This window comes from Silurus meridionalis, chromosome 11 (assembly GCF_014805685.1).
Source record: "Silurus meridionalis isolate SWU-2019-XX chromosome 11, ASM1480568v1, whole genome shotgun sequence".
NCBI lineage: Eukaryota > Metazoa > Chordata > Actinopteri > Siluriformes > Siluridae > Silurus > Silurus meridionalis.
Genome location: NC_060894.1, coordinates 1,785,001 through 1,808,045, shown reverse-complemented (window position 1 = coordinate 1,808,045; position 23,045 = coordinate 1,785,001). Strand labels below are relative to the sequence as shown.

Below are 23,045 nucleotides of genomic sequence, written 5' to 3'. Positions count from 1 at the left end.
CTTCACTCCTCACGTGCATCAATGAGCCTCGACCTCACGTGACCCTGTCACCGGTTCACCACTGTTCCCTCCTTGGAGAACTTTTAATAGATACTGACCACTGCAGACCAGGAACACACACAAGAGCTGCAGTTTTGGAGATGCTCTGACCCAGACGTCTAGACGTCACAATTTTAAACTCGCTCAAATCCTTACCCCATTTTTCCTGCTTCTAACATCAACTTTGAGGCCAAAATGTTCACCTGCTGCCTTATAAATAAATCCACCTACTAACAGGTGCCATGATGAAGAGATCATCAGTGTTCTTCACTTTACCGCTCAGAATGTTCGGTGTATATACTTTGTGTCCTGTTGCCTTGGTGTAGGACCTGTGACATGACACTGTCCTCCACACCCTCACCTATGATGAAAGCCTGATCCTACACGGCTGTTTCTGTTTCAGTTAATGACTGGGTTTTAACCTACAGCTGAAATTGATGATCTTTGGCACCTGACTTTGATCCTACAAAAGGTTTGAGTTTGTGCGTTGAATGAAGAATTTAAACCAGTGGTTGAACTTTCAGGGCCAGCAAGGTTTCTCTGCCAACCTTCTCTGCTGATTTACGTTTGAATGTGTATTTGTCAAAGAATTATTCCCAATAGACCATTTTCTTCACATTACGTGTTTCAGAGGGTCAAAAGCTTCTCTGATGTTAAGTTGGTGACACCAGGACCATCTAGCAGGCGTCCAATAACGTCAAATTTTTCGTTTCCTTTGATTGGATGGTCAGAGAGCAGACTAGTCAGAGCTCGCGAACCGCATCTGTAGCAAATATAAGTGAGCACAAGCTCATGTATTTCTGTTTGGAAACAGAGAACAAGAAATTGACAAGACGGACAAGAAATTGATTTGGTCGCAGATACATTTACAAGATGGACTTTTCAAGAAAAGCTGGACATGGTGAGAAAAATCACCCAAAACAGTCGTTAAGCTTTTTCACGAATCGTTTATACTTTTACGTTTTCTGTCCCGTACAATTTGAATCCCCAGGAGAAGCTGTGATAATTTGTTGAGGTGAATATCAACGCTTCTGCTGGAGATGATGTATGCGGTGGTGCAGTTGTGGCTCCAGTGAAAGGAGACGTGTTCATTGGATTTCTTGCTTTAGATCTGACATTCATCCTCGCTGTATGAGATTCACATCATGACATCACTGAAGGTCTGGGTGTGAAATAGTCGAGCCGCCACTCTAATTTATATATAGGTCGTTGTTCACGTGATGCTCAACACGCGCCCAAATCCTCCAATAGGAGCTCGGGGTTTGTGCACACGCGAGCGGTGCATGCGTCCGCGCAGAGCCCCGCCTCCTCCTCCTCTCCCCCTCTCCTCCTCCTCTCCCCCTCCCTCTCAGAAACAGACAGGATGTCGGACGCAGCGGCTGCAGGAGAGCCGGGATTAAACGGTACGTACGTCCGCCCGTTTCACTCGCGTCGGCGTGTCACCCGACCGGTTCCCCGCGTCTCGCGCTCTTCTCCGACTTTTGTCTTTTATGTTTTATTTACTTTTATTTATTTATTTTTTTACCCGTCTCCCGAGTTCAAAACAACTCGCCCCATTTGTTTCTCTTATGAATGATTGACACCCGCTTTAGCCAATGACAGCGTGCGGAGTGTTTAAAGAGGCGGGGCGTAATGCTTGATTGACAGTCTTTGAACCAATCATTAGCGAGAAACTCCGTGACGTGGCTTCTCTGGGCTTTATGTCAACAAGACGACCGAGAACATGGAGTTCGGCACGTTAGATGTTTTATTAAATTTTTGGTTCTAATTCCTCTGATATCGAATTCAGGGATCTTTACGTCAAATATGATAAAAATTAAGTGCACATTACTGTAAACACTATACAATCCGTCACAAGACCCGTGATCTCATAATTCAGTATAATAATACAATCATGACGTCATATCATAAAACCTCCATTTAAAAATAACCTCAATCCAGAAGTAGGACGTCAGGGTGAATCAACCAGGTTTGGAAAGAAGGAGACATGATCACTGGTATCTCAGGAGCTTGTGTAGCTCAACAGAGAGAAATTAGAAACCCAAACTTTTTTTTTCTATGACGCGCCAACAATCGATCCTGATTGAGGTCCATGTGTCGAGAAAGAGACATGAAGATTTATAAATCATTATAAATTAGACCATAAGACTTTTTATGCATGTAAAATACCCTCTGTGGATAAAAGTATGGGGACACCATTCCAGCCATATGTGCTTCCAATCTGCACAAAAGTGGAGACACACAATTGTACAGGACGTCTTTGGTTGTTGTAGCATGAAATTGTGCCTTCACTTGAACTAGGAGACCCAAAGCTGCTCGAGGATGACAATGCTCCTGTGCACAAAGCCAGCTCCTTGACGTCGGAGTGGAAGATCTATCACTATAGAACTCAATTCCATTAAACACATTTGGATCTGAATTCTGAAATCTCCACTGCCGGAGAGACAGCGAGAGACGCAGACGTGATCGGACAGATCGGTGTTTTTCTGTCGCTGGAAAGTTTTGGACGTGTGGGACGTGCTGAAAGCCTGAGATGTCTCCATCATACCTCCATTCACCAGCAGGAAAGATTCTCTTTTAAAAAATTGCCCACTGTGTGGATGTCATCAGGAAAAACAAATTTTTTTGTTTGTTTTTTGTTTATTGATTTGAATAGATTTTATTGATCTTTTTTTAAAACAAAGAATGACATGAAAAATATATTTAAAATGAATTTAGTTTATAAATATAAATAAAGCAGAATCAGTGAAAAATTATAAATAATGGCAGTTATAAATATTTAAAAATATTATTATAATTATTTAAATAATACTAATGATTATTACAACAAAAATGTAAAAATTAAAGTGTTTATTGCCATGACGATTTTTTTTACAGAGAAACACAAATATTTTTATTAATCAATTAATTGATTTAAAAAGTATTTTAGCTTACAAAAAATATTTAATGAATTCAAAATATATATGTAAATAAATAAATATGTATTTGCTAAAAAATATGCAAAAATAAATAGAATTTTTTTTTTTAATAATTGAAATCTCCTTTTTTCTCGTTCCTTTTTTGTCTCTCTCTCTCTTTTGCCTTTTCTTGTTCTCATGCTTTCTCTCTCTTTTTTTCTGTCTCTTCCCCTTTCTATCTCTTTTTACTCATTCTTCCTTACTCATTTTTTTTCTCTATCTGTGTCTTTTTCTCATTCTTGTTCTCTGCCTCTATCTCTCTCCCTCGTTCTTTTTCTCGTTCGCTCTCTCTCTTCATTTATCTTGTTCGTGTTCTCTCTTTTCGCTGTGTTCCTTATTCTTCTTTCTCTTTATCTCTCTATTACTTGTTCTCTCTATTTTTATCCCCTCATCCTGTCTTTTCTCTTTCTATCAGTCTCTTTATTTTTTCATTCACTCATTTCTCTTTTTATTTTTCTTGTTCTCTCTCTCTCTCTCTCTCTCTCTCTCTCTCTCTCTCTCTCTCTCTCTCTCTCTCTCTCTTCTTCCCCGCCACCTCTCCCTGGTGTGTGTACATGTATTACGTGCCCTGTGCTGGAGGATTAGGCGGTGCTCCAGCGCTCAACCCAACATCACGTTCCTCATGTTTCCATCACCCCAGACTCTGGTTTCCTCCTCGTCTGCCAGTGTTTGTGTGTTTTAATGAGCACGCTGTTTCTCACCCGCGGCTCCGTCACGTTCAAAGTTTCACCTCCGTTTCACCTCCGTTTCTTCATACCCACAGTTTATCAGGTGTACCTTATAAACTTATCAGGCACCTGTACCTGCTATTATCAGAATCAATATCACGTTTCTGTCTCCGTGGCAATTTTCCTCTCTCTCTCTCTCTCTCTCTCTCTCTCTCTCTCTCTCTCTCTCTCTCTCTGTCTGCCTCTCTCTCTCTCTCTCTCTCTCTCTCTCTCTCTCTCTGTCTCTTAGTCCTTGTCTGCCTTTGTCTTGCCTCTCTCTCTTTCTGTTTTGTCTGTCTTTATCTCAGGACAGTTCTGTCATATTTGTCTCATGCTGTCTCATCTCTGTCTCCACCTGTGTCTCTGTCCGTCTTTGCTTGTCTCCATCATTATCTTCTCTCTATCTTTTGCAGGCTCTGTCCTTTTCTGACTCTATAGTTTCTATAGTTTCTGTCTATAGTTTTCGTCTTTTCTGTCCATCTCTGCCTGTCTCTGTCCACCTGTGCCTCGGTCCGTCTCTCCTTTTCTTCATCTCTCTCTCTGTTGCTCTCTCTCTCTGACTTTATCTTTTTTTCTATATATATAATTTTTCATCTCTGTTTATTTTTTGTCCATGTCTCTCTTCTCTATCTCTGTTTTTTCTCTGTCTCTATTTCATCTTAGTCCAGCTCTGTCTCCTTTTTGTCCCTCTCTGTTTCTACTGTTTTTTTGTTTGGATCATTATGTACAGATCATCATAACGGATTTGGACAAACTGCGATATGAATCTTGGCTTGTGTTGTCTCTTGTCTCTTGTACGAATCATGTGACAGTTTTTTGTTTTGTTTTGTTTAGTTTTTTTGTCTCAGAGGTTTTTGCTGGTTATAGTTTGATGGACAGCGATTGGATCTGAACATCGCTACCGTCCAGTCTCTGTTATGACTCGACTGTTATCAGGTTCTGTGTAAATCCACATATCATCCGATATCTCGATCAGAATGTACAGCCTTCCAAATGGAACGTGTGTGTGTGTGTGTGTGTGTGTGTGTGTGTGTGTGTGTGTGTGTGTGTGTGTGTGTGTTTATATAAGCTTCCTGCTGAGTTCAACAAATCTGTCAGTCACATGACCCACATGTTTACTCTGTTTAAGGAAGTCATGTGATTGCTTTTCCTGGCGCTTTCATAATCACCAGAATCTTGTTGCTGAATTCATATCTCGGATAATCAATTGTGTGTGTGTGTGTGTGTGTGTGTGTGTGTGTGTGTGTGTGTGTGTGTGTGTGTGTGTGTGTGTGTGTGTGTGTGTGTGTGTGTGTGTGTGAACACAGAACTCTCGACCCTTAGGTAAGGTACTTAGGAAAGTAGAAGCTAAGAGGCCAGAGAGAGACATGGAAAATTCATGAACAATAAAGACGCTTGTGTGTGTGTGTGTGTGTGTGTGTGTGTGTGTGTGTGTGTGTGTGTGTGTGTGAGGGCGGAGGGGACGGAGTGTGTTCCTGCTTTGGCTCACGTAAGGGTTTGGCTCTTATGTCAGGGAGTTAATAGAGGGAGGCAGTGAGAGACATTTACTGTTCTTTCACCATGCTGTAAATAGACTTCAGCTCAGCCAGCAGGGGGCTTATGGGAAATCCTGCTGTCTCCGTCTCTGTCTCCGTCTCTCTTCATTTTTGTCCATTTCCGTTTCTGTTATTGTCTCTGTTTATGTTTTCATTTTTTTTTTTTTTAATCTTTGTCTTTGTTTGTTTATGTGTCTCTTTCTTTGTCTGTGTCCATCTTTGTGTCTGTCAAAGTCCAGCTTTGTCCCTTTCTGTATATTTGCCTATGGCCATCTTTGTTTTGTCCATCACTATCTCTTTCTGTCTTTCTCCATCTTTGTCTCTGTCCATCTCTGTCTATCTGCTGTCTTTTTCATCTTTGTGACTGACGTTGTTCCCTCTTCATATCTGTCTTTATTTGTGTCCATTTTAGTTTGTGTTCACTTTTGTCTCTTTCCATCTTTGAGTTTGTCTCTGTCTACATCCATTTTTGTCTCTGTCCACCCCTCTCTCTCTCTCTCTCTCTCTCTCTCTCTCTCTCTCTCTCTCTCTCTCTCTCTCTCTCTCTCGCTTTCTCTCTCCTCAACTCAGTTTCTGTCTGTCTCTGTCCATCTCTTTCAGTCTATCTTTGTCTCTCTGACTCAATCTCTCTCTCTTCATCTCTCTCACTTTGTCTGTACTTTTTGTCTCTCTGAATCCAGTTAAAGAGGACATGTTTAACTCGACAGAGAGAAAGAGCGAGAGATAGCACACTATACAGTGTGATCAGGGTGCAAGTAGGGACTCTGGAAAGACAAGGATCTCTGGGATAAGAGACGGCCCGCCACAGCACTATCGACAAAACAAATGTGAACGTGTGAAAGTGAGGGGATGACAGCATCCAAATCTCCCAGTTCACCAAAACACTCCATGAATCCTGCAGATCTGCTCCTTTCCCGAAGACAAAACATCGCAGCAATAGCTAAAAATGCGTCATGTTTTTCAAAAGCCTCCGTTTTCACAGTCCACACTCTGTATTAGTGTGGACATGGCCTAAATATGTTCTCAGTCTAGATTTGAACACTGAGATTATGTTTGTGTTCCAAACACTAATCGAAAGACTGTTCCATCACTGTGGGGGTTTGTAAGAGAAAAGTTCTGCCCCCTGCTGTTGTCTGTATTATTTGAGGTACCAACAAATAGCCTGCACCTTTTAAACGAAGTTGGTGTGGTGGATCATAACTCACCAAAAGTTCGCTTAGATACTGTGGCGCATGAGCCATTTTTTATGTCAGTAGTAGTATTTAATAATGTGGGATGTATTTCGCAGCTAATGTAGAGTGAAAGGGTCATGTGGTCATATTTTCAGGTTTTCTTTTGAAGATGCTCCTCCTGCATTTTGGAATATGTCTGTCTGTCTATCTGTTACTCTGTTTGTATTTATTATTGTCTCTATTTCTGTCTGTACTTCTCTCACTCCACGTTTCCTAACCTCTTTGTATTAGAGAAAGAAATTCCAGCAATTTCTGGAGCTCTAATCCCAGTGTATGGAAATCCATGGGTGAGTTTAAACACCTGGAGCTCAACAAAAGAACACCAGTGTTTATGCCTGCTGACTGTCATCATCGTCACCGCACAGGTTCGCAAACAGTGTTGAAATCACAGTCTAAAATTAACCCTCAGCCAGGAAGGACTGTGGAGGAACTCGGACTCATCATACTAATAACAAAAGCACATTTCTGCTTCTCCAAACCAAATGGTGAAAGTTCACCCAGAAATCCAGTGTGCCTGATTTAACCCTTTCGACTCCCCAAAAAGAGTGCACAAATAAAGCTCCATGAAGATCTGCTTAAATGGGTTGGAGTGGAAGATCTCCTGCTGTAGAACTCCAACCCTATTGAACAATGAATGTGAACGCTGAATGCACCCCAGACCTCCTCACCTTCTCACCTACATCACTACCTGACTTTACCAACACCCATGTGGCTGGATGAATCTCCACAAACACTTTCCAAGATCTAGGTGAACATCTTCCCAGAAGAATGAAGGTTATTATAACAGCGTATGGGGACTAAATGCGAAATGGGATGTTCAAAAAAAGCACATCTTATGCTCAGGTGTCCACAAGCGTTTCAAGTTAGTCGTGCAGCTTCATACTTTTGAAATCCTGCTATGACCTCTTGATGGTAGAAGGATGTAGAACATTAGATCTTCCCTGCTTTAAGTTATTTTTTCTGTTTTTATTTTTTATTGTTTTTATTTCCTGTCTCAGGCTCGTGGGTGGAGCTCGAGATGAACCGGAACTCGCCGGAGACGTCGCAGACCGCCGCGCCAGGCACGTCCAGCTTGGTCCAGGTTGTCGAAGAGGACGACGGGATAGTCGGAGGGCTGGAACACGTTCCTTCTTCTTCCTCCATCCATAACGGGGACATGGAGAAGATTCTGCTGGATGCTCAGCACGAGTCCAGCCGCAGCAACTCCTCCTGCGACAGGTAGCAGATCCCACCCTGGGTTCGGAAAAAGACTAACAACAACTACAACCCAAAAAAATAAGGTCATTTTGAATTTGATGGTTGCGACACGTCTGGAAAAAGTTATGACATGCCCATGTTTACCACTGTGTAGCATCACGTCTTCTGTCCGTATGCATCTGAGGAGACCAGTTGCTGAAGTATTCAGAGAGGAATGTTGCCTCATATGTGTCTGATAACTGGATTCAAGCTGCTCATCATTTCTGGGTGTTCTTTGTTGTGTTTTTTGTTTCATGATGCACCAACTTTTTTTACATTTCAAAAGGTCCAGATTCTTTCAAACGTTTGATTTTATGTACAGAAAATAATGAGGTCTTCAACTGTTTTGCAACTTGATGTCGAGGAACATTATTCTGAAGTTGTTCCACAATTTGTAGAAAGACAAAAAGTCTTTTACATATTGGTGAAGCTCCGCCCATTTTTACTCCTGAGAGACTCTGCCTTTTTAAGATACACTATTTATACCCAAACATCTTACTGAACTGTTAATTACCCTCTTTCATCGAAAACTATTTCTCCAACTGTTTAATTTTAATAACACTTGCATTTTCAACACTTTTGTTGCCCCGTCCCAAGGTTTTTGAGACGTGTTGCAGCCATGAAATTTAAAATGACCTCTATTTTTTCAAAAAATGCTTCATTTCCTCAGTGTAAACATGTTTTATTGTGAATAAAATATATATTTATTCCCAAGTTTTTCGCAATTTGGGTTGTAATTTTCTACGTCGGACAAATATTTATTAGTATCACATAATGTACAATTACGTTACTTGTAAATCTTTACATTTTTTTTTTCGTTCGTATGTTCACATTTCGAAAATACACGTTTTGTATTCGGAATTGTTTTCTGATTTACATATTTGTCTCTATGTGGTGTGTATTTGTTTTTGTCCTGCAGTCCACCACGTCCCCACAGTCCACAGGATGAAGGTCAGATCAGCTTCGATGTGGGCAGAGGAGAAAACCAGGTAAAATCTTGGACTGAATTTTATGATTTTTTTTTACTGTCTTTTACCTCGTCTACAGACGCGTGCATGTCCCTTTTGTTCATACGCACCGAACTAGAGAATTTTTAGGTTTTTATATAATCGCAATCACAGCAGATTTTGAATGAAACACATCCAGCTGTGTCTCAAGCTCCACTTCGTGAGTTATCGATATATTTGAAGAACATGCTGAATTATTAGATACCTGCAGGTCAGATTTGGGACGATGATCCGAAGCGTACGTCCGAGTTCTGGTCCTGTGAACGATATTTAGAGAGCAAACAGTCGTCTGGAGTGATATCTATTATTAAACGACCTGCCCAGATAACGCACCTATTGATCTGGATCACAAGACAGAAAGAAATCTCTAGTGAAGAACATCTTCGAGTTTTTACCAGACGCTCGGCAAAGTGTTTGCGCTGTGAATGTTTGGAGAAACCAAGTGTCCGGAGGCTAAGGGTGCGTAAAACTGTTCTTCAAGTTAGAGGATTTTTCACTGAAAATAAAGTGGAACATCTGGACATTTATAGATTTGTTTGGTCAAAGGAAATCTTGATATAATTGCATTACAACAAGTCTGTTGCATAGAAACGTGTGTGTGAAACGTGTGTGCGCATTTTGTTTAGATGCTACAGTAATTATTATTATTATTATTATTATTATTATTATAAACAGAATATTGTGCAACTCTGTAAAACTGTAACTGGAATAAAAATAAAATGTAGAATGGACCAAATTTAGAAAGTGAAGTGATGAAATTTTGTGCAGGGTAGCTGTAATAATTGTGTGTGTGTGTATGTGTGTGTGTGTATGTGTGTGTGTAGGAGGCCCTGGAGAAGTTAACAGATGATGAAATTCTGATGAAGGACTCAGACTGGGTGGCTGACTGGTCCAGCAGACCTGAGAACGTTCCTCCAAAGTGCGTGATGCTTTTAATTGTATCCCCTCTATTAAACTCTATTGAGCACCTTTGGGATGAATGTGAACGCTGACTGCACCCCAGGCCTCCTCACCTTCTCACCTACTGAATGAATCTCCACAAAATCACGTGGAACATCTTCCCAGAAGAAACAGGGACTAAATGTGGAATAGGATGTTCAAAAAGCACATAATAATCCACAAACCTTATAGTCATATAGTGTATATCGTACAATTTTACAGGATTTGTCTCTTTAATGACATGTAGTGAGTAGACATTGTTTTATTAAAACCGTGTGTGTGTGTGTGTGTGTGTGTGTGTGTGTGTGGCAGGGAATTCCATTTCCGGCATCCTCGGAGATCAGTCACACTCAGCATGCGTAAAACTGGAGCCATGAAAAAGGGAGGGATCTTCTCCGCCGAGTTCCTTCGAGTGTTCCTCCCGTCACTGCTGCTTTCACACTTACTGGTCCTAGGGCTCGGGTGAGCGCTCATACTATAAGCTTTCCGTCCACTTTATTAGGAACACCCGTCTTCCTGTACACCAGTGCAGTTCCCTAATCAGCCAATCACGTTGCAGCAACACCGTGCAACAGTTCAAGAGCTTCAATGTCTCAATGTTTATATCTGTGACGTCTATCAATGGGCTTGTTTGAGGATTTTGGATTTGTCTCTAAGGTTTATACAGAGTGCAGGTCTGAGTTGACAAGTCTGTAGTAACTCAAATAATCACTCTTTGCAACTGTGGTGAGCAGAAAGGCATCTCAACACTTTGAGTTTCCCCAAATTCTTGCAACAGCAAGTTCCTTTCATGTTCCTCGCCCAAACCGTGGAAGATTTTTTATTTCTAATCAAAATTACTCTGTTTTTCTGTCCTTTCTTTCCTAGGGTGTATATCGGGAAGAGATTGACGACTCCCCCTGCCAGCTCCTTTTAAGGATCAGACTCCAGAAGCATCTCAGACGTGTGAATTTGACAGAATGTTGCAGTTTGTACAAGAAAACATAGCCCCACTTTTTTAAAATGAAAAAAATCATGGCTGTATGATGAAAAGTGCCATATATGTACAAGGAGGCAGATAAACTCTCTATCTCCAATGTATCCCCCCCCCCCCCCTTTTTTTTTTGTTCTGTATTGTCTAGACTGATTGCAATTTGTCATCAGTGTTATGCAGGTGGACACCAAGGGGGTGGGGTTTTAAACATAAAAAAAAAAAAAAAAATTATTAAAAAAAATTCAGATGTGATCCTGGAAAATATTACATCTAAAAAAAAAGAAAAGAAAAGAAATCAATTAATATATCAGTAAAAATATTTTCCTTTATAGCTCTTTAACAAAATTCAAATAATAATTTTTTAAAGTAAAACTATATCTCAGTATTTTGGATTTATTACGCCGTTTTTAATTGTATTTTTTTCCAAGTATTTTTCAGAATCCAGCACAGTCATTATCATTTCTGCTTTTTTTTCCAATACAGTATGCGCATTTATACGTATATCAGTTATGAAATTAACATTTTGCTTTCTAATAATCTAAATCTCATTTCCTCCATATTGATTAGGTTTATAAAAATGTATTTTCTGATAGATCAGCAACACTAACCAGACAAAAACTAAATTATACCCTGACACCAGTAGAGGGCGCCTGAGTGCCGCTTTATAAGCAGTTCTAAAGAAAAATCGAAATGAATGTGAATTTAATTAAAAAGTGAATCTCTTGTGATTTTTATTATTATTATTATATTTTCCAGAAAGCATGGTACATATATGTAAATCCCAGACGTCAGTGTAGGCCAGACCTGTTTCATGTGAAGTGTGTAAATGTGATTGTGTGATGTATTTAAGTTGTGTGCTGGTAGATTGGTGTGGGATAAAGTCCATGGACATGAGTCTTCGAGTCTTTAGTGTTTTTGCCACTTTTCTTTTTTTCCTCCCATTTGTTTTTTTATTTCCTCTAAGACATGGTTTCATTACAAGTGGATTGTTGCAAATAAAAACCGTAAAATACTATTATTCAGCAAAAAAATATACCACACATTTCACAGATTTTTGTAAATTATTTGGATTATTGTGACTGGATGATTGTGATTTAAAATTTATGACTGGATGATTGTGACTGGATGATTGTGATTTGAGGTTTATGACTGGGCGATTGTGATTTGAGGTTTATGACTGAGTGATTGTGACTGGGTGATTGTGATTTGAGGTTTATGACTGGGCGATTAGGACCGGATGATTGTGACTGGGTGATTGTGATTTGAGGTTTATGACAGGATGATTGTGATTTGACGTTTATGACTGGATGATTGTGATTTGAGGTTTATGACTGGGTGATTGTGATTTGAGGTTTATGACAGGATGATTGTGATTTGACGTTTATGACTGGATGATTGTGATTTGAGGTTTATGACTGGGTGAAGGTGATTTGAGGTTTATGACAGGATGTTTGTATTTTGAGGTTTATGACTGGGTGATTGTGATTTGAGGTTTATGACTGGGTGATTGTGATTTGATGTTTATGACTGGGTGATTGTGATTTGATGTTTATGACTGGATGATTGTGATTTGAGGTTTATGACTGGATGATTGTGATTTGAGGTTTATGACAGGATGAATGTGACTAAATGATTGTGATTTGAGGTTTATGACTGGGTGAAGGTGATTTGAGGTTTATGACTGGGTGATTGTGATTTGAGGTTTATGACTGGGTGATTGTGATTTGAGGTTTATGACTGGGTGATTGTGATTTGAGGTTTATGACAGGATGATTGTGATTTGACGTTTATGACTGGATGATTGTGATTTGAGGTTTATGACTGGGTGATTGTGATTTGAGGTTTATGACAGGATGAATGTGACTAAATGATTGTGATTTGAGGTTTATGACTGGGTGATGGTGATTTGAGGCTTATGACTGGATGATTGTGATTTGAGGTTTCCTCACAGCAATCAGAAAGAAGGGGGTTGTACATTTAGATCGAGGCTGAGCTAAAGATCACAGTGAGTTGCTTTTGGGTGTGTGGAAAAACCTCTTTCACTAATTTATTTGGAGAACTCTGGTAGTAGCTTAGTGGTTAAAGCATTGGATCCGGAGGTCATGAGCTCAAATCACAGCCACACCAAGAGTGGCTCCTGGGCCCCTGAGCAAGACCCTTAACCCCACAGCTGCTCAGTTGTATGAAGGAGATATCTTAAGTTTGCTCTGGATAAGGACGTCCACCAAGCTCTAATTTAGGCACGATGGGAAAAGTTCAGTCTTTGGTGTGATGGCCGCCTGCATCAGCATTCTCAGGTAGTCGATTTACCCTGTGACACTGTTTTGCAGGAAAACCTCCTGATAGTAATGCAAATGCGATTGAACATCTACGATTCCCTCCATTAATATCGGCGCCTTTGTTAAATATGAGCGAATGAAACCTGTGGAAATTTCAATCTTTTGTACTTTTTCTAAAAATTAAAAAACGACAAAATTTGCAATCATCGCCAACATCCGACGAATGTAAAGCATGATCATGCGAATTTGGTCTATGTGTTACCTCATATTTATACCCCCAGTGAAACAGGAAATCATGGTTGAACAATTTCCTGTTTCTTGTCAACCAAGTGTGCTAAATAATGTAAACATGGTTCCCGCGAAATCTTACATTTTGAAATTTGAAGATCACAATTTTAGGCCTTTAAAAAGTCTTGAATTTTCTGCTCAGGTCTTAAATCATTTTAAACAGGTCTCAATTTTTCTAATGTCCATGTAACGCTACGTCTACTTCTCATTGAATTGCTCCACTTAACACTTCTTTTTCTGTGGCGTTTGGATTTTTCTTTCGCTTGTCCAAATATAATTATGTGTTCTCAACTACAAATGTGGCCGACATGCAACAGCCAATCAGCTTTCTGTTATTTAAATGAATCTCTTTTGGATTGTACGTAAAAAAGAATGTAATTTTTCGGCTGTGAGGAAGTGCAAGTTTAACGATAAAATGGATCTAGGGCAGTTGCTAACAACGTATTGTTTTCTGTGTGTTTTTGATGTGATATTGGTTTTAAATTTCATTCTTAATGGTAAAATATCAATACACTTCAGATATTAGAGTATCACTGCTATTAGACTCAGTGGAAATGAATCTTATTAATGCAATAGATTTTATATGGAATCAAAAATTAAAGCTGTTCTGTTTTTTTTGGAAATCGGAATCATTTCAGCCAAACGATTATGTGAAAAAATACACATTTAAGGCAATAAAGATGTTTTGGAGCCGAAACTCTTACATTTTGTATTAAAATAATAAAAGCCAGTCATTTCTTCAGCAGCTTTCCCTTTTCAGACGGGCTCTTTTCTACCCTCTAGTGGTTGAGACTGGAATTAAAGGGTGTGTCCTGCTATTAGAAGACCTGAGAAGTGCAGAGAGACAAAAGCTGGTGAAGCTGATGATTCAGCACAACCCTGTCTGGGCAGGAAATACAATGTGCATCCAAAAAAAAAAAGAAATCCATCAGCAACTTGTATCATTTGAATGCATTTTATACCTGAGATGTTCTCAATCCACGTGCTGTTTTTAGGATTCTTCATGGTGCAGCCTTGTAGTATGTAGTATACAACGCCCAGAGAGCCACACCCATAAATATCCAATCACACTAATCCAATCATCTAGCCACCTCCTTGTGACCTATGACATCATCAGCAAGAGTAGGATGAGCTAAACTCCTGGCTTGCTTTCTCCTGATTGGCTGAAACCCATGTTCTGATGCTCTGGAAGGGATGGTCGTGTGGGAAATGTCTTGATATCAGGATTTTTTTTCCTTGGGCTGGGCGATGATGTATGATAAGATAATAACTACACATCTTTGATATATTACATCACAACCTGCTCTTCTGAGGTGACAATTTTTGAACATCCACATTGAGTCTCCATTTGCTGTTATTATGAGCTCCACCCTTCTGGGAAGATGTTCCTCTAGATTTTGTGGAGATTTCTGCTCATTTAGCTACAATGGTGTTAGTAAAGTCAGGTACTGATAGATGTGAGAATGTGAGGAGGTCTGGGGTGCAGTCAGCGTTCACATTCTTCATTTCAGTACGGTTGAGGGTTCAGAGCTCTATTGCGGGAGATCTTCCACTCCACACTAGTTTAAGTGAAGGCAAAATTTCAAAATGGAAGGAGCCCCTAAACTCAACTCTCCTGATACGCGGAAGCCCCCATGATCTGATACCCTGTAAATAAAGAAATAGTTTTGAGCAGAATCAATTTTTCATACTTACACCATATCGTTTCTATAGTAACAACTGTCTCACGTGGCTTCATCCACTCCCTGTAAACGGCTTTGAAACCCCGTAGCGGTGATGAAATGTTCTCTGTAAATCATGTTACATTTCTGGAAGGAGTCTCCAGTGTTACTGATTTGTAAAAGTCAGGTGTAAGCACCACACACGTCGCACCACAACCTCCACACAAAGGCGTATCGGGGGATCGTGTTACGTTAACGTCCACCTTTTTAACCTTCTCACCAACTTCCTAAGGGTTTGGTGTCGGTTCTGAGAGTTGAGGAACCCTGATGATTATTTATAATAACCATGCTTTCATCTAGTGCATGAACTTCTGTTCTCTTAAAGAAGATTTTATCTTCTGCAGTTTCTCAAACTTATTTATTTTACGAAAGAGAAGGTTCATCCATCCATCCATTTATCTTTTCATCCAATATTTTTTAATCTGTTAAATATCCATTGGTTGCATTTCTTTTCTGTTAGATTTTTCTCTAATTACATATCTCTGTCTTTCTGCTGTCCATCCATCCATCCATCCATTCATCCATCCATCCGTCCCACCGTCCCATCGCTTAGTTTTTTTTTGTTTGTCAGTCTCATCCATTCATTTATTCAATTGTTAATTCATTCATCCTCACATCCTTCCATTTATAAAGCGATCTATTTAATTATTTATATCTGTCAGTCCCCCATCCCTCTATCAGTCGATTGATTTTTGTAAATATTTATATCAGACAATCTTTTATCCACCCATCCATCCATCTATTCATACATCCACCCACCCACCCATCCATTCATCCATCCATCCATCCATCCATACAGCCTCCTATTGCTCAAGTAATTGACTGTCAGTCTTTTACCTTTTTCTTCTATTCATCCATTCATCCCTCCCTTTTGTCTATCAATGCATTTCTTTGTCAGTGTCATCCATCCATCCACTATCTATCTATCTATCTATCTATCTATCTATCTATCTATCTATCTATCTATCTATCTATCTATCTATCTATCTTATAAAATTTAATTATTAGACAGCTATTATGGCATAAGTGAAATGAAATAGCTCTGTCTGTCTGTCTGTCTCTGTCTGTCTGTCTGTCTGTCTCTGTCTGTCTGTCTGTCTGTCTGTCTGGTTTATGGAACCTGTTGTTGATTATTTTCCTGTAACAGCACAACACCAAGAGTTTTGGGCCTTTTAGCAAGTCTCCTAAACCTCTCAGCTCCTGTATCATGGTTCACCCCGTGTGTGTGTTATGGCTTGTAGACTGTGTAAGGGATAATGTGTGTGTGTGTGGTATGGCTCGCGCGGTGCTGAACGGACAGCGCCCTGGGCGGGGCAGCACGCGCCAACGCGGACACGCATCCCAGACACGCATCAAGTTCACGCCAAAAACTTTCACCCCTCGTTTCCTTCTCGGGATTTTTCTAGGAGCCTTGCGCGTGCGAAGTGGGAGCTTCCGGCAACCTGCTGTAGAGATTAATCACGCCTTGCGCCTGCGTGGGTGGTGGGGGACGGGAACCAGCCACGGTGGTCAGATCAAGACAGAGCGAAAACAAAAGGAGCTGCAGGATCAATCATCATCAGTCCGGAGATCGAAAGATCGGAAGCCTCCGTGACTCTGCGTGAAAGCTTCTGCACTTCCGGATCAGAAGCTGTGGGTGATACTGTATCTCCAGCAGGCGCGTCCTGATCAGATCTGCTGCTGCTGCACGGTAACGCACACCTGCATATTTATATATATATTTATTATGTGTTTCTTCTCAGACGTGAGATTGCGTTTGGGTTTTGCAGTGAAGCCCGTTTTAGTCCAATGATCCAGACTAAACCATGCATGTGCACGAGCTTAGAACAAAACCGGCTTTAGGGGCGTGCAACATGCATCACGATAATCATGCAATGTTTTTTTTTTTAATATTTAATTATATACGGTATAAAAGAACTTCGATGCCGTCGCTGTGAGGAGCATCAGGAGCTCCAGGAGCTTTAACAGTGCTGCTAGTGCTGCTGTAAGATTCCTCTGAGTCACTCCTTCATTCCTCTCTGTATTTTATTCCAGTTCTTATAAACCCAGACTCCACCTGAGCTTCCAGCCATGTTCGGAGGTGCAGGAGATCTGTCCAGGAGTTCCCCGACTCCCAGGCTCTGTGGAGTGCTGTGTCCTCTCGACTCGCTGTGGACCGACGGCAAGAAGATGGAGGGACAGCAGAGGAGCACGAACACGGAGAACAGGAAGGTGGAGATCCGCAGGAGTGCTGGCAAAGAGCTGCTGCAGAACCTCAACGATCAGGTATGAGACTATTTATATCTGTCAGTTTATTATTTACCCTTCCATCCATCCATCCATCCATCCATCCATCCATTCATCCATCCATGCATCTATACATCTCCATCTGTCTGTCAATTATCATCTATCCATCCATTAATCCATTCATCCATCCATTTATTCATCTTAATCTGTCTATCAATTATCATCCATCCATCCATATCTATCCACCCATCTATCCATCTCCATCTGTCTATCAATTATCATCCATCAATCCATCTATCCATCCATCTATCCATTGATTCATCCACCAATTATCCATCTTCTTCTGTCTATTAATTATCTACCATCCATCCATCCATCCATCCATCCATCCATCCATCCATCCATTCATCCATCCATCCAACCATCCATCCATTCATCCATCCATAATCTTCCAATTAGGGGAATGGTAGCTCAGTGGTTTAGGTGCTGGGTTACTGATCGGTATGTTGGGGGTTCAAGCCCCTCTATCGCCACGCTACCACTCTTGGGCCCATGAGCAAGGCCCTTGACCATTTATGCTCCAGGGGCGCTGTACCATGGCTGACCCTGTGCTCTGACCCCTAGTTTCTGAGCAAGCTGGTTTATGCAAAGAACGAATTTCACCATGCTGCAATGTATATGTAACGAATAAAGGCTATTCCATCCATCCATCCATCCATCCATCCATCCATCCATCCATCCATCCATTTAATATACTACAAGTGCACCTATCTATCTATCTATCTATCTATCTATCTATCTATCTATCTATCTATCTATCTATCTATCTATCTATCTTACAAATTAATTAATTAAGTTTTTCTCAGTTGCTTTGGAGCGTTTCTCAGATCAGAAATAAAACTCTCAAAACTACTTGTTCCTCCACATTATTTAGTCACTTCTGCTTTGATCACATTGCGAATGCTTTAGTACATTATTTTAATAGATTGTGTACAAGTGTCTGCTGTTTTCTACATTATCAGGTGTTTATTTCATGTTAATCAAAATATATTCTACTGGTTTCACCTGAAACGTTTTAACCCCCAAAACATCTCAGCATCAGTTTATTGTAAACGTCATTGTATGTAAAATGGTTAAACCAGTTGTCAGAATCTGTCATCTAAAATTTCTCCTAAACTTTATTTTGTAAATGTGTTGAACTGATGAATTGTGCAGATGAATCTTGAAGGTCACTAATGAAGGCGAGCGAACGACATCAGATCGACCAATGATCAAAAACTAGTTCTCTGAAACAGGTCAAAGGTGAATCTCGTGAAGCTTCAATTGAAGAGTGAATACAGACGGAGCAAAACACAGAATTATACATTCTGAAAATGGATGAACAACAAAGAAACAAACTAACGCTTGTACAGTAAAAGTTTAAATCCTGTTCGGTCTTTTGCAATTAATATAAATTAAATATCCAATCAAATAAATACATTTGTGCTGAAATTCAGATACCAAACAGAAGAAAATCAGCCTCGTGCATTTTCAGTCTCTGTGAGCCAAACCGTAGTTTATATCAAGAAACACTGAAACTGTGCATCATATAAACAACATGAATAAACATTTTGATGATTGTGTTTGTGAACAATAACAAAAGGACTTTTCATTCTGATGGGAATGAGATGCTCATTAACACAAATACTCACTTTTGAGAGATGAACTGAGGATTTTGAGAAAAGTTCAGACTTTTGCAAGAAATCCAATGTTTTTGTGCTGTTTTTAGAAGTTGTTTTGAAAATGCATTCGAGAAAACGCTTCAAAGCAACTGAGAAAAACTGTAATATGGATCAAATAAATAATTCTGCATTCAACCAAAATTTCCAGATCAACAGAAACTTTATATGATAGAAAAAAATCCAGACTACACAATATTATTCAAGATGAGCTAAAATATTCAAGATCATAAAATTATTTGCCATAAAATTCGAGATTAGACAATTTCGAAAAATTATTCTGAATCGGACAAATGATTTCAGGTTACGCTACATGTTCCCATGGTAACATTTGTTCTGGATTAGACAAAATATATAGATAGATAAAATATAGATTAAAATGTAGCGCTACAACATCTGTGTCCTTTCCTGCAATATAATTCCAGATGTGTTAGCATGATTATCATGATGAAGGTGAGAGGTTAATGAAGGAAGGAGAGGAAGAGTCAGGAGGAATTGGGGGGATTGGAATTTGCATACATTTGGAATATATGGAGTATTTGCATATTAATAAATATTCATAAACCTTTTCATTTCTAATGAGAGTAAAGTTATAGCTTGTGTTTCTCTACCAGCTGATGTACAATGTGCAATAAAAATATTAATACATTTTTGCTTTTGATTTATTGCAGAACGCTGCATTTCAGTGGGCAGGACTTTGGCTTTATTCGTTCGCATCCCAAAGGTTCCAATAATAATAAAAACTAAAACAACTGAGTAAAATCTATTTTAAGCCTTTTATTCGTACATTTTTTCCTTCAATTGGTAAATCATTTGGAAATATATGTAAAAAAAAAGCTCACGTTTGTGGAGCATAAAATTGGTTTGTGCTCCTTTCTGAACATCGAATTCCACATTTACTCTCCATTAGCTCTTATAACAACCTTTACTCTTCTGGGAGGATGTTCCACTAGACTTTGTGGAGATTTGTGTTCATTTATCTACAAGAGTGTTAGTAAAGTCAGGTAGTGATGTAGGGGAGAAGGTGAGGAGGTTCCTGGGGTTCCGTCAGCTTTCACATTTGTTAGTCCAATAGGGAGATCTTCCACTCCAGCCCATGTAAAGCAGATCTTAATGGAGCTGCCTTTGTGCACAGGGGGATCATTCTGCTGGAACAGGTTTGTATCTGCTAGTGAAGGGAACATTTTACGCCACATCCAAAGACTTGGAGAAGAACCACATATGGCTGGAAAAGTCCGCTGTCTCAATACTTTTGTCTCTTTAGTGTATAAGCTGTTAGTATAGAAACAGTGTTTAAAGAAGCGCATTAATACAAATTGTCTCTCGTCTATAAATCAGTTTATAAATCACAAGTCTTTGCTTGCGTACTGTTTCCGCTGCCTCTGAAGACATGCCAATACTACAGGGAGCGGTATCTCCATATCTGGGATGCAGTAACCATGGTTACCTGCTCGTCTAAGGACAACGGCAGAAAAACGGGAGTGAAGGAATGGTGGAGGATCTGCTTCTCTAATACTGTTGCATTCGAAAGATCGGTTCAGGAAAGAATAAGAGCAAGATTGAGAGAGAGAGAGAGAGAGAGAGAGAGAGAGAGAGAGAGAGACATGGAAAACATTTCATTATTATAAATCAGTGCAGTTCATGTGCTTGCGAGAAGAAACGCATGATTTAAGGTGTAGTAACATGATACTGAGACGTTCTCACTCACAATGCTTTACTCATTTCTTCTGTGTGTGTGTGTGTGTGTGTGTGTGTGTGTGTGTGTGTGTGTGTGTGTGTGTGTGTGTGTGTGTGTGTGTGAGAGATAGAGAGAGATAATAGATAAAGTGAGAGAGACGCTGCAGCTCCCTTTACTGAGAGCCTAAAATAAGCGAACAAATCAATATACTACTGCGGTGAACCAGCTGGACTAATGCACCCTAATGTAACTCCCGAGCACTCTATCTATCTATCTATCTATCTATCTATCTATCTATCTATCTATCTATCTATCTATCTATCTATCTATCTATCTATCTATCTATCTATCTATCTTGTTTATCCAACTCAAATTTATTTCTTTGTTTGTCCATCTATTCATCTTACTGTAATTTTATATTTTAATTTTTGTCTATCTATTCATCAATCCATCCATCCAACCATGCATCTATTTAGCCATCCATCCATCCATCCATCCATCCATCCATTCATCCATCCATCCATCCATCCATCCATTCATCCAGTTCTCTAACCCTCCTTCCATTTACCAAAAAATTAATCCATCATCCATTTATCCAGCCATCTATTCACATATTCATCTATCCATCAGTTTATTCACTCATCCATCCATCCATCCATCCATCCATCAATTCATCCATCCATTCATCCATTCACTTAATAATTTATCTATTCATCTAACCCCCAACCTTCTGTCCATTAATCCATACCTCTCTTCACCTAACCATGAGTTTTGTCTCATTATTATTTGTCTAATTATTTAATTGTATGTTTTATTCTATCTATCTATCTATCTATCTATCTATCTATCTATCTATCTATCTATCTATCTATCTATCTGTCTGTCTGTCTGTCTGTCTGTCTGTCTGTCTGTCTGTCTGTCTGTCTGTGTCTGTCTGTCTGTCTGTCCTGGTATTTATTTGAACAGAGAGCGTAAAGGTGGTGATTAATGGAGTAATGAATCAGTAAAAAGATAAAACAGAGTTCCAGCAGATGACCGAAACGAAACCCTTTTGTCTCTCCTCCAGGACGGTGCAGAGAGACGGCCTGCTCAGCCTGACCACTCCTTCTGTAATGCACACTGCCGTTAAAGATGAAGCACGTCACAGTAGTATTTCCTGTTGGTGGAGAAGCGTACAGAAAGGGTCAAACGTAGCACCGACACACCACCACCAACATTAACACATTCTCACTGCGTTATACCAGAACCTCAGTGTGTGAGAGCACCAGCTTCTTGTGCACAGAAAACAGTTGCATTTGCAGAACATCTGCTTTCTATCTCAGCGAAAGAATGACATCATGACGTCATTTTTGCTCTGCATGTGTCCAAAGTCCTGCAGCTCTGTTTATAAATCATCATGAGCCGGTTATGATTCTCAGAGCTCAACTGCACATGGCTTCATAGAAGTGGTGGCAGGACATGGTGGTTCAGGGGTGGTGGCAGGACATGGTGGTTCAGGGGTGGTGGCAGCTGTAATTTTGCACCAACCATGTGACCACTTGCGAGGGTAGAATTTTTTTCTGCCCCGTTTATAACCTCTGTTTCATTAAAATCCGTGGCTCGCTTGGCATTCAGAGGCGTTTGGTCACGCCGGACAGACACAATGTTACCCTCCACCCATTTTCTCGGCCTCGAAAATGGGCGTGGCCAAGCGCCTGTGCATATGGAATGGTGTAGAATAGAATAGAACAGGGCGGGGGCTTTGCGCATGCGCGCTGCGCTCCTCCTATCCTTCTTGGCGCATCAGCTGGAGAAAAGGGAAGCGCAGATCTTCTTTCTTCGCCTTTGATTTCTCGTTTGCGCTTCGGCTTCGATCCTCTCTGACTTCCGACCGCACAGCACGGCCTGTTTTTTTTTCCTTCTTCCTAAAAAAGCGACAGAGCCTCTTTTTTTTGTGACATCTTTTTATTCCAGTCGTAACGGTTCATCCAGAAGAGGGTGAAGATGTCCGGATATCAGGGCAAGAAGAACATCCCTCGCATCACCGTGAGTTCATGGCACAAATATTACATTTCAGTAGAATATCAAGAAAAAAAAAGGTGCTTTGCATTTGTAGGACAGATAAAAATCCACACGTTTTCTGATGCATAGGAATGCATTTTTTATTTATTATATCCTGGCACCATTTTTGATACTAAATATATCATCTGATCTAAGAGATTATTTGCATAACCACGATCTGCCATAGGACTTAATTATGCATTAATTGTTTTTTTAATTATTATATAAAAAATATCCATCTTTCACCTGAAATCTAAATGCTCTCATGCACCAGCTGCATATGAAAATATCATAATAATATATCTTATGCATCGAATTAAAACAAATGATACGATCTGAGCAACCTTAGTCTGCTTATTGGACTCCAGATCAGCTGATAAAGAATGTCCGATCTCCTCTGAACCTCTTTCATTTCTGCCCTTTGTTAAAGGCTGCGGCGGCTTTCTTCCTCAGGTTGCCAGATTGATATG

General features: G+C 40.0%; 2 protein-coding genes and 1 long non-coding RNA gene across 6 annotated transcripts in view; 2 read left to right on the top strand and 1 right to left on the bottom strand.

The window, feature by feature from the left end:
* The first annotated feature begins 1,310 nt into the window (after positions 1 to 1,310).
* Positions 1,311 to 11,640, top strand: bnip3lb (BCL2 interacting protein 3 like b). Its single transcript, XM_046861513.1, has 6 exons — positions 1,311 to 1,442; positions 7,469 to 7,688; positions 8,626 to 8,695; positions 9,538 to 9,632; positions 9,965 to 10,114; positions 10,520 to 11,640. The coding sequence occupies exons 1-6, from the start codon at positions 1,403 to 1,405 to the stop codon at positions 10,566 to 10,568; spliced, it is 624 nt and encodes a 207-aa protein (XP_046717469.1). The 5' UTR covers positions 1,311 to 1,402; the 3' UTR covers positions 10,569 to 11,640.
* A 2,231-nt stretch (positions 11,641 to 13,871) lies between these two features.
* On the bottom strand, positions 13,872 to 15,013 carry LOC124393595. The gene is made up of 2 exons (XR_006927340.1): positions 14,155 to 15,013; positions 13,872 to 14,019 (listed from the first exon to the last, which is right to left on the bottom strand). It is a non-coding gene; the product is annotated as an uncharacterized LOC124393595 (long non-coding RNA).
* A 1,266-nt stretch (positions 15,014 to 16,279) lies between these two features.
* The window catches only part of dpysl2b (dihydropyrimidinase like 2b), a 28,161-nt gene continuing 21,395 nt past the window's right edge, over positions 16,280 to 23,045 (top strand). The window contains exons 1-2 of one of the 4 annotated variants that reach the window (XM_046861507.1): positions 16,280 to 16,603; positions 16,948 to 17,178. In XM_046861507.1, coding sequence (XP_046717463.1) covers positions 16,984 to 17,178 — 195 coding nt within the window. In that variant the 5' untranslated portion in view covers positions 16,280 to 16,603; positions 16,948 to 16,983. Of the gene's footprint in view, positions 16,604 to 16,947; positions 17,179 to 22,277; positions 22,561 to 23,045 lie in introns of those variants that run through there. The other 3 variants (XM_046861508.1, XM_046861509.1, XM_046861510.1) reach the window with 3 other exon arrangements.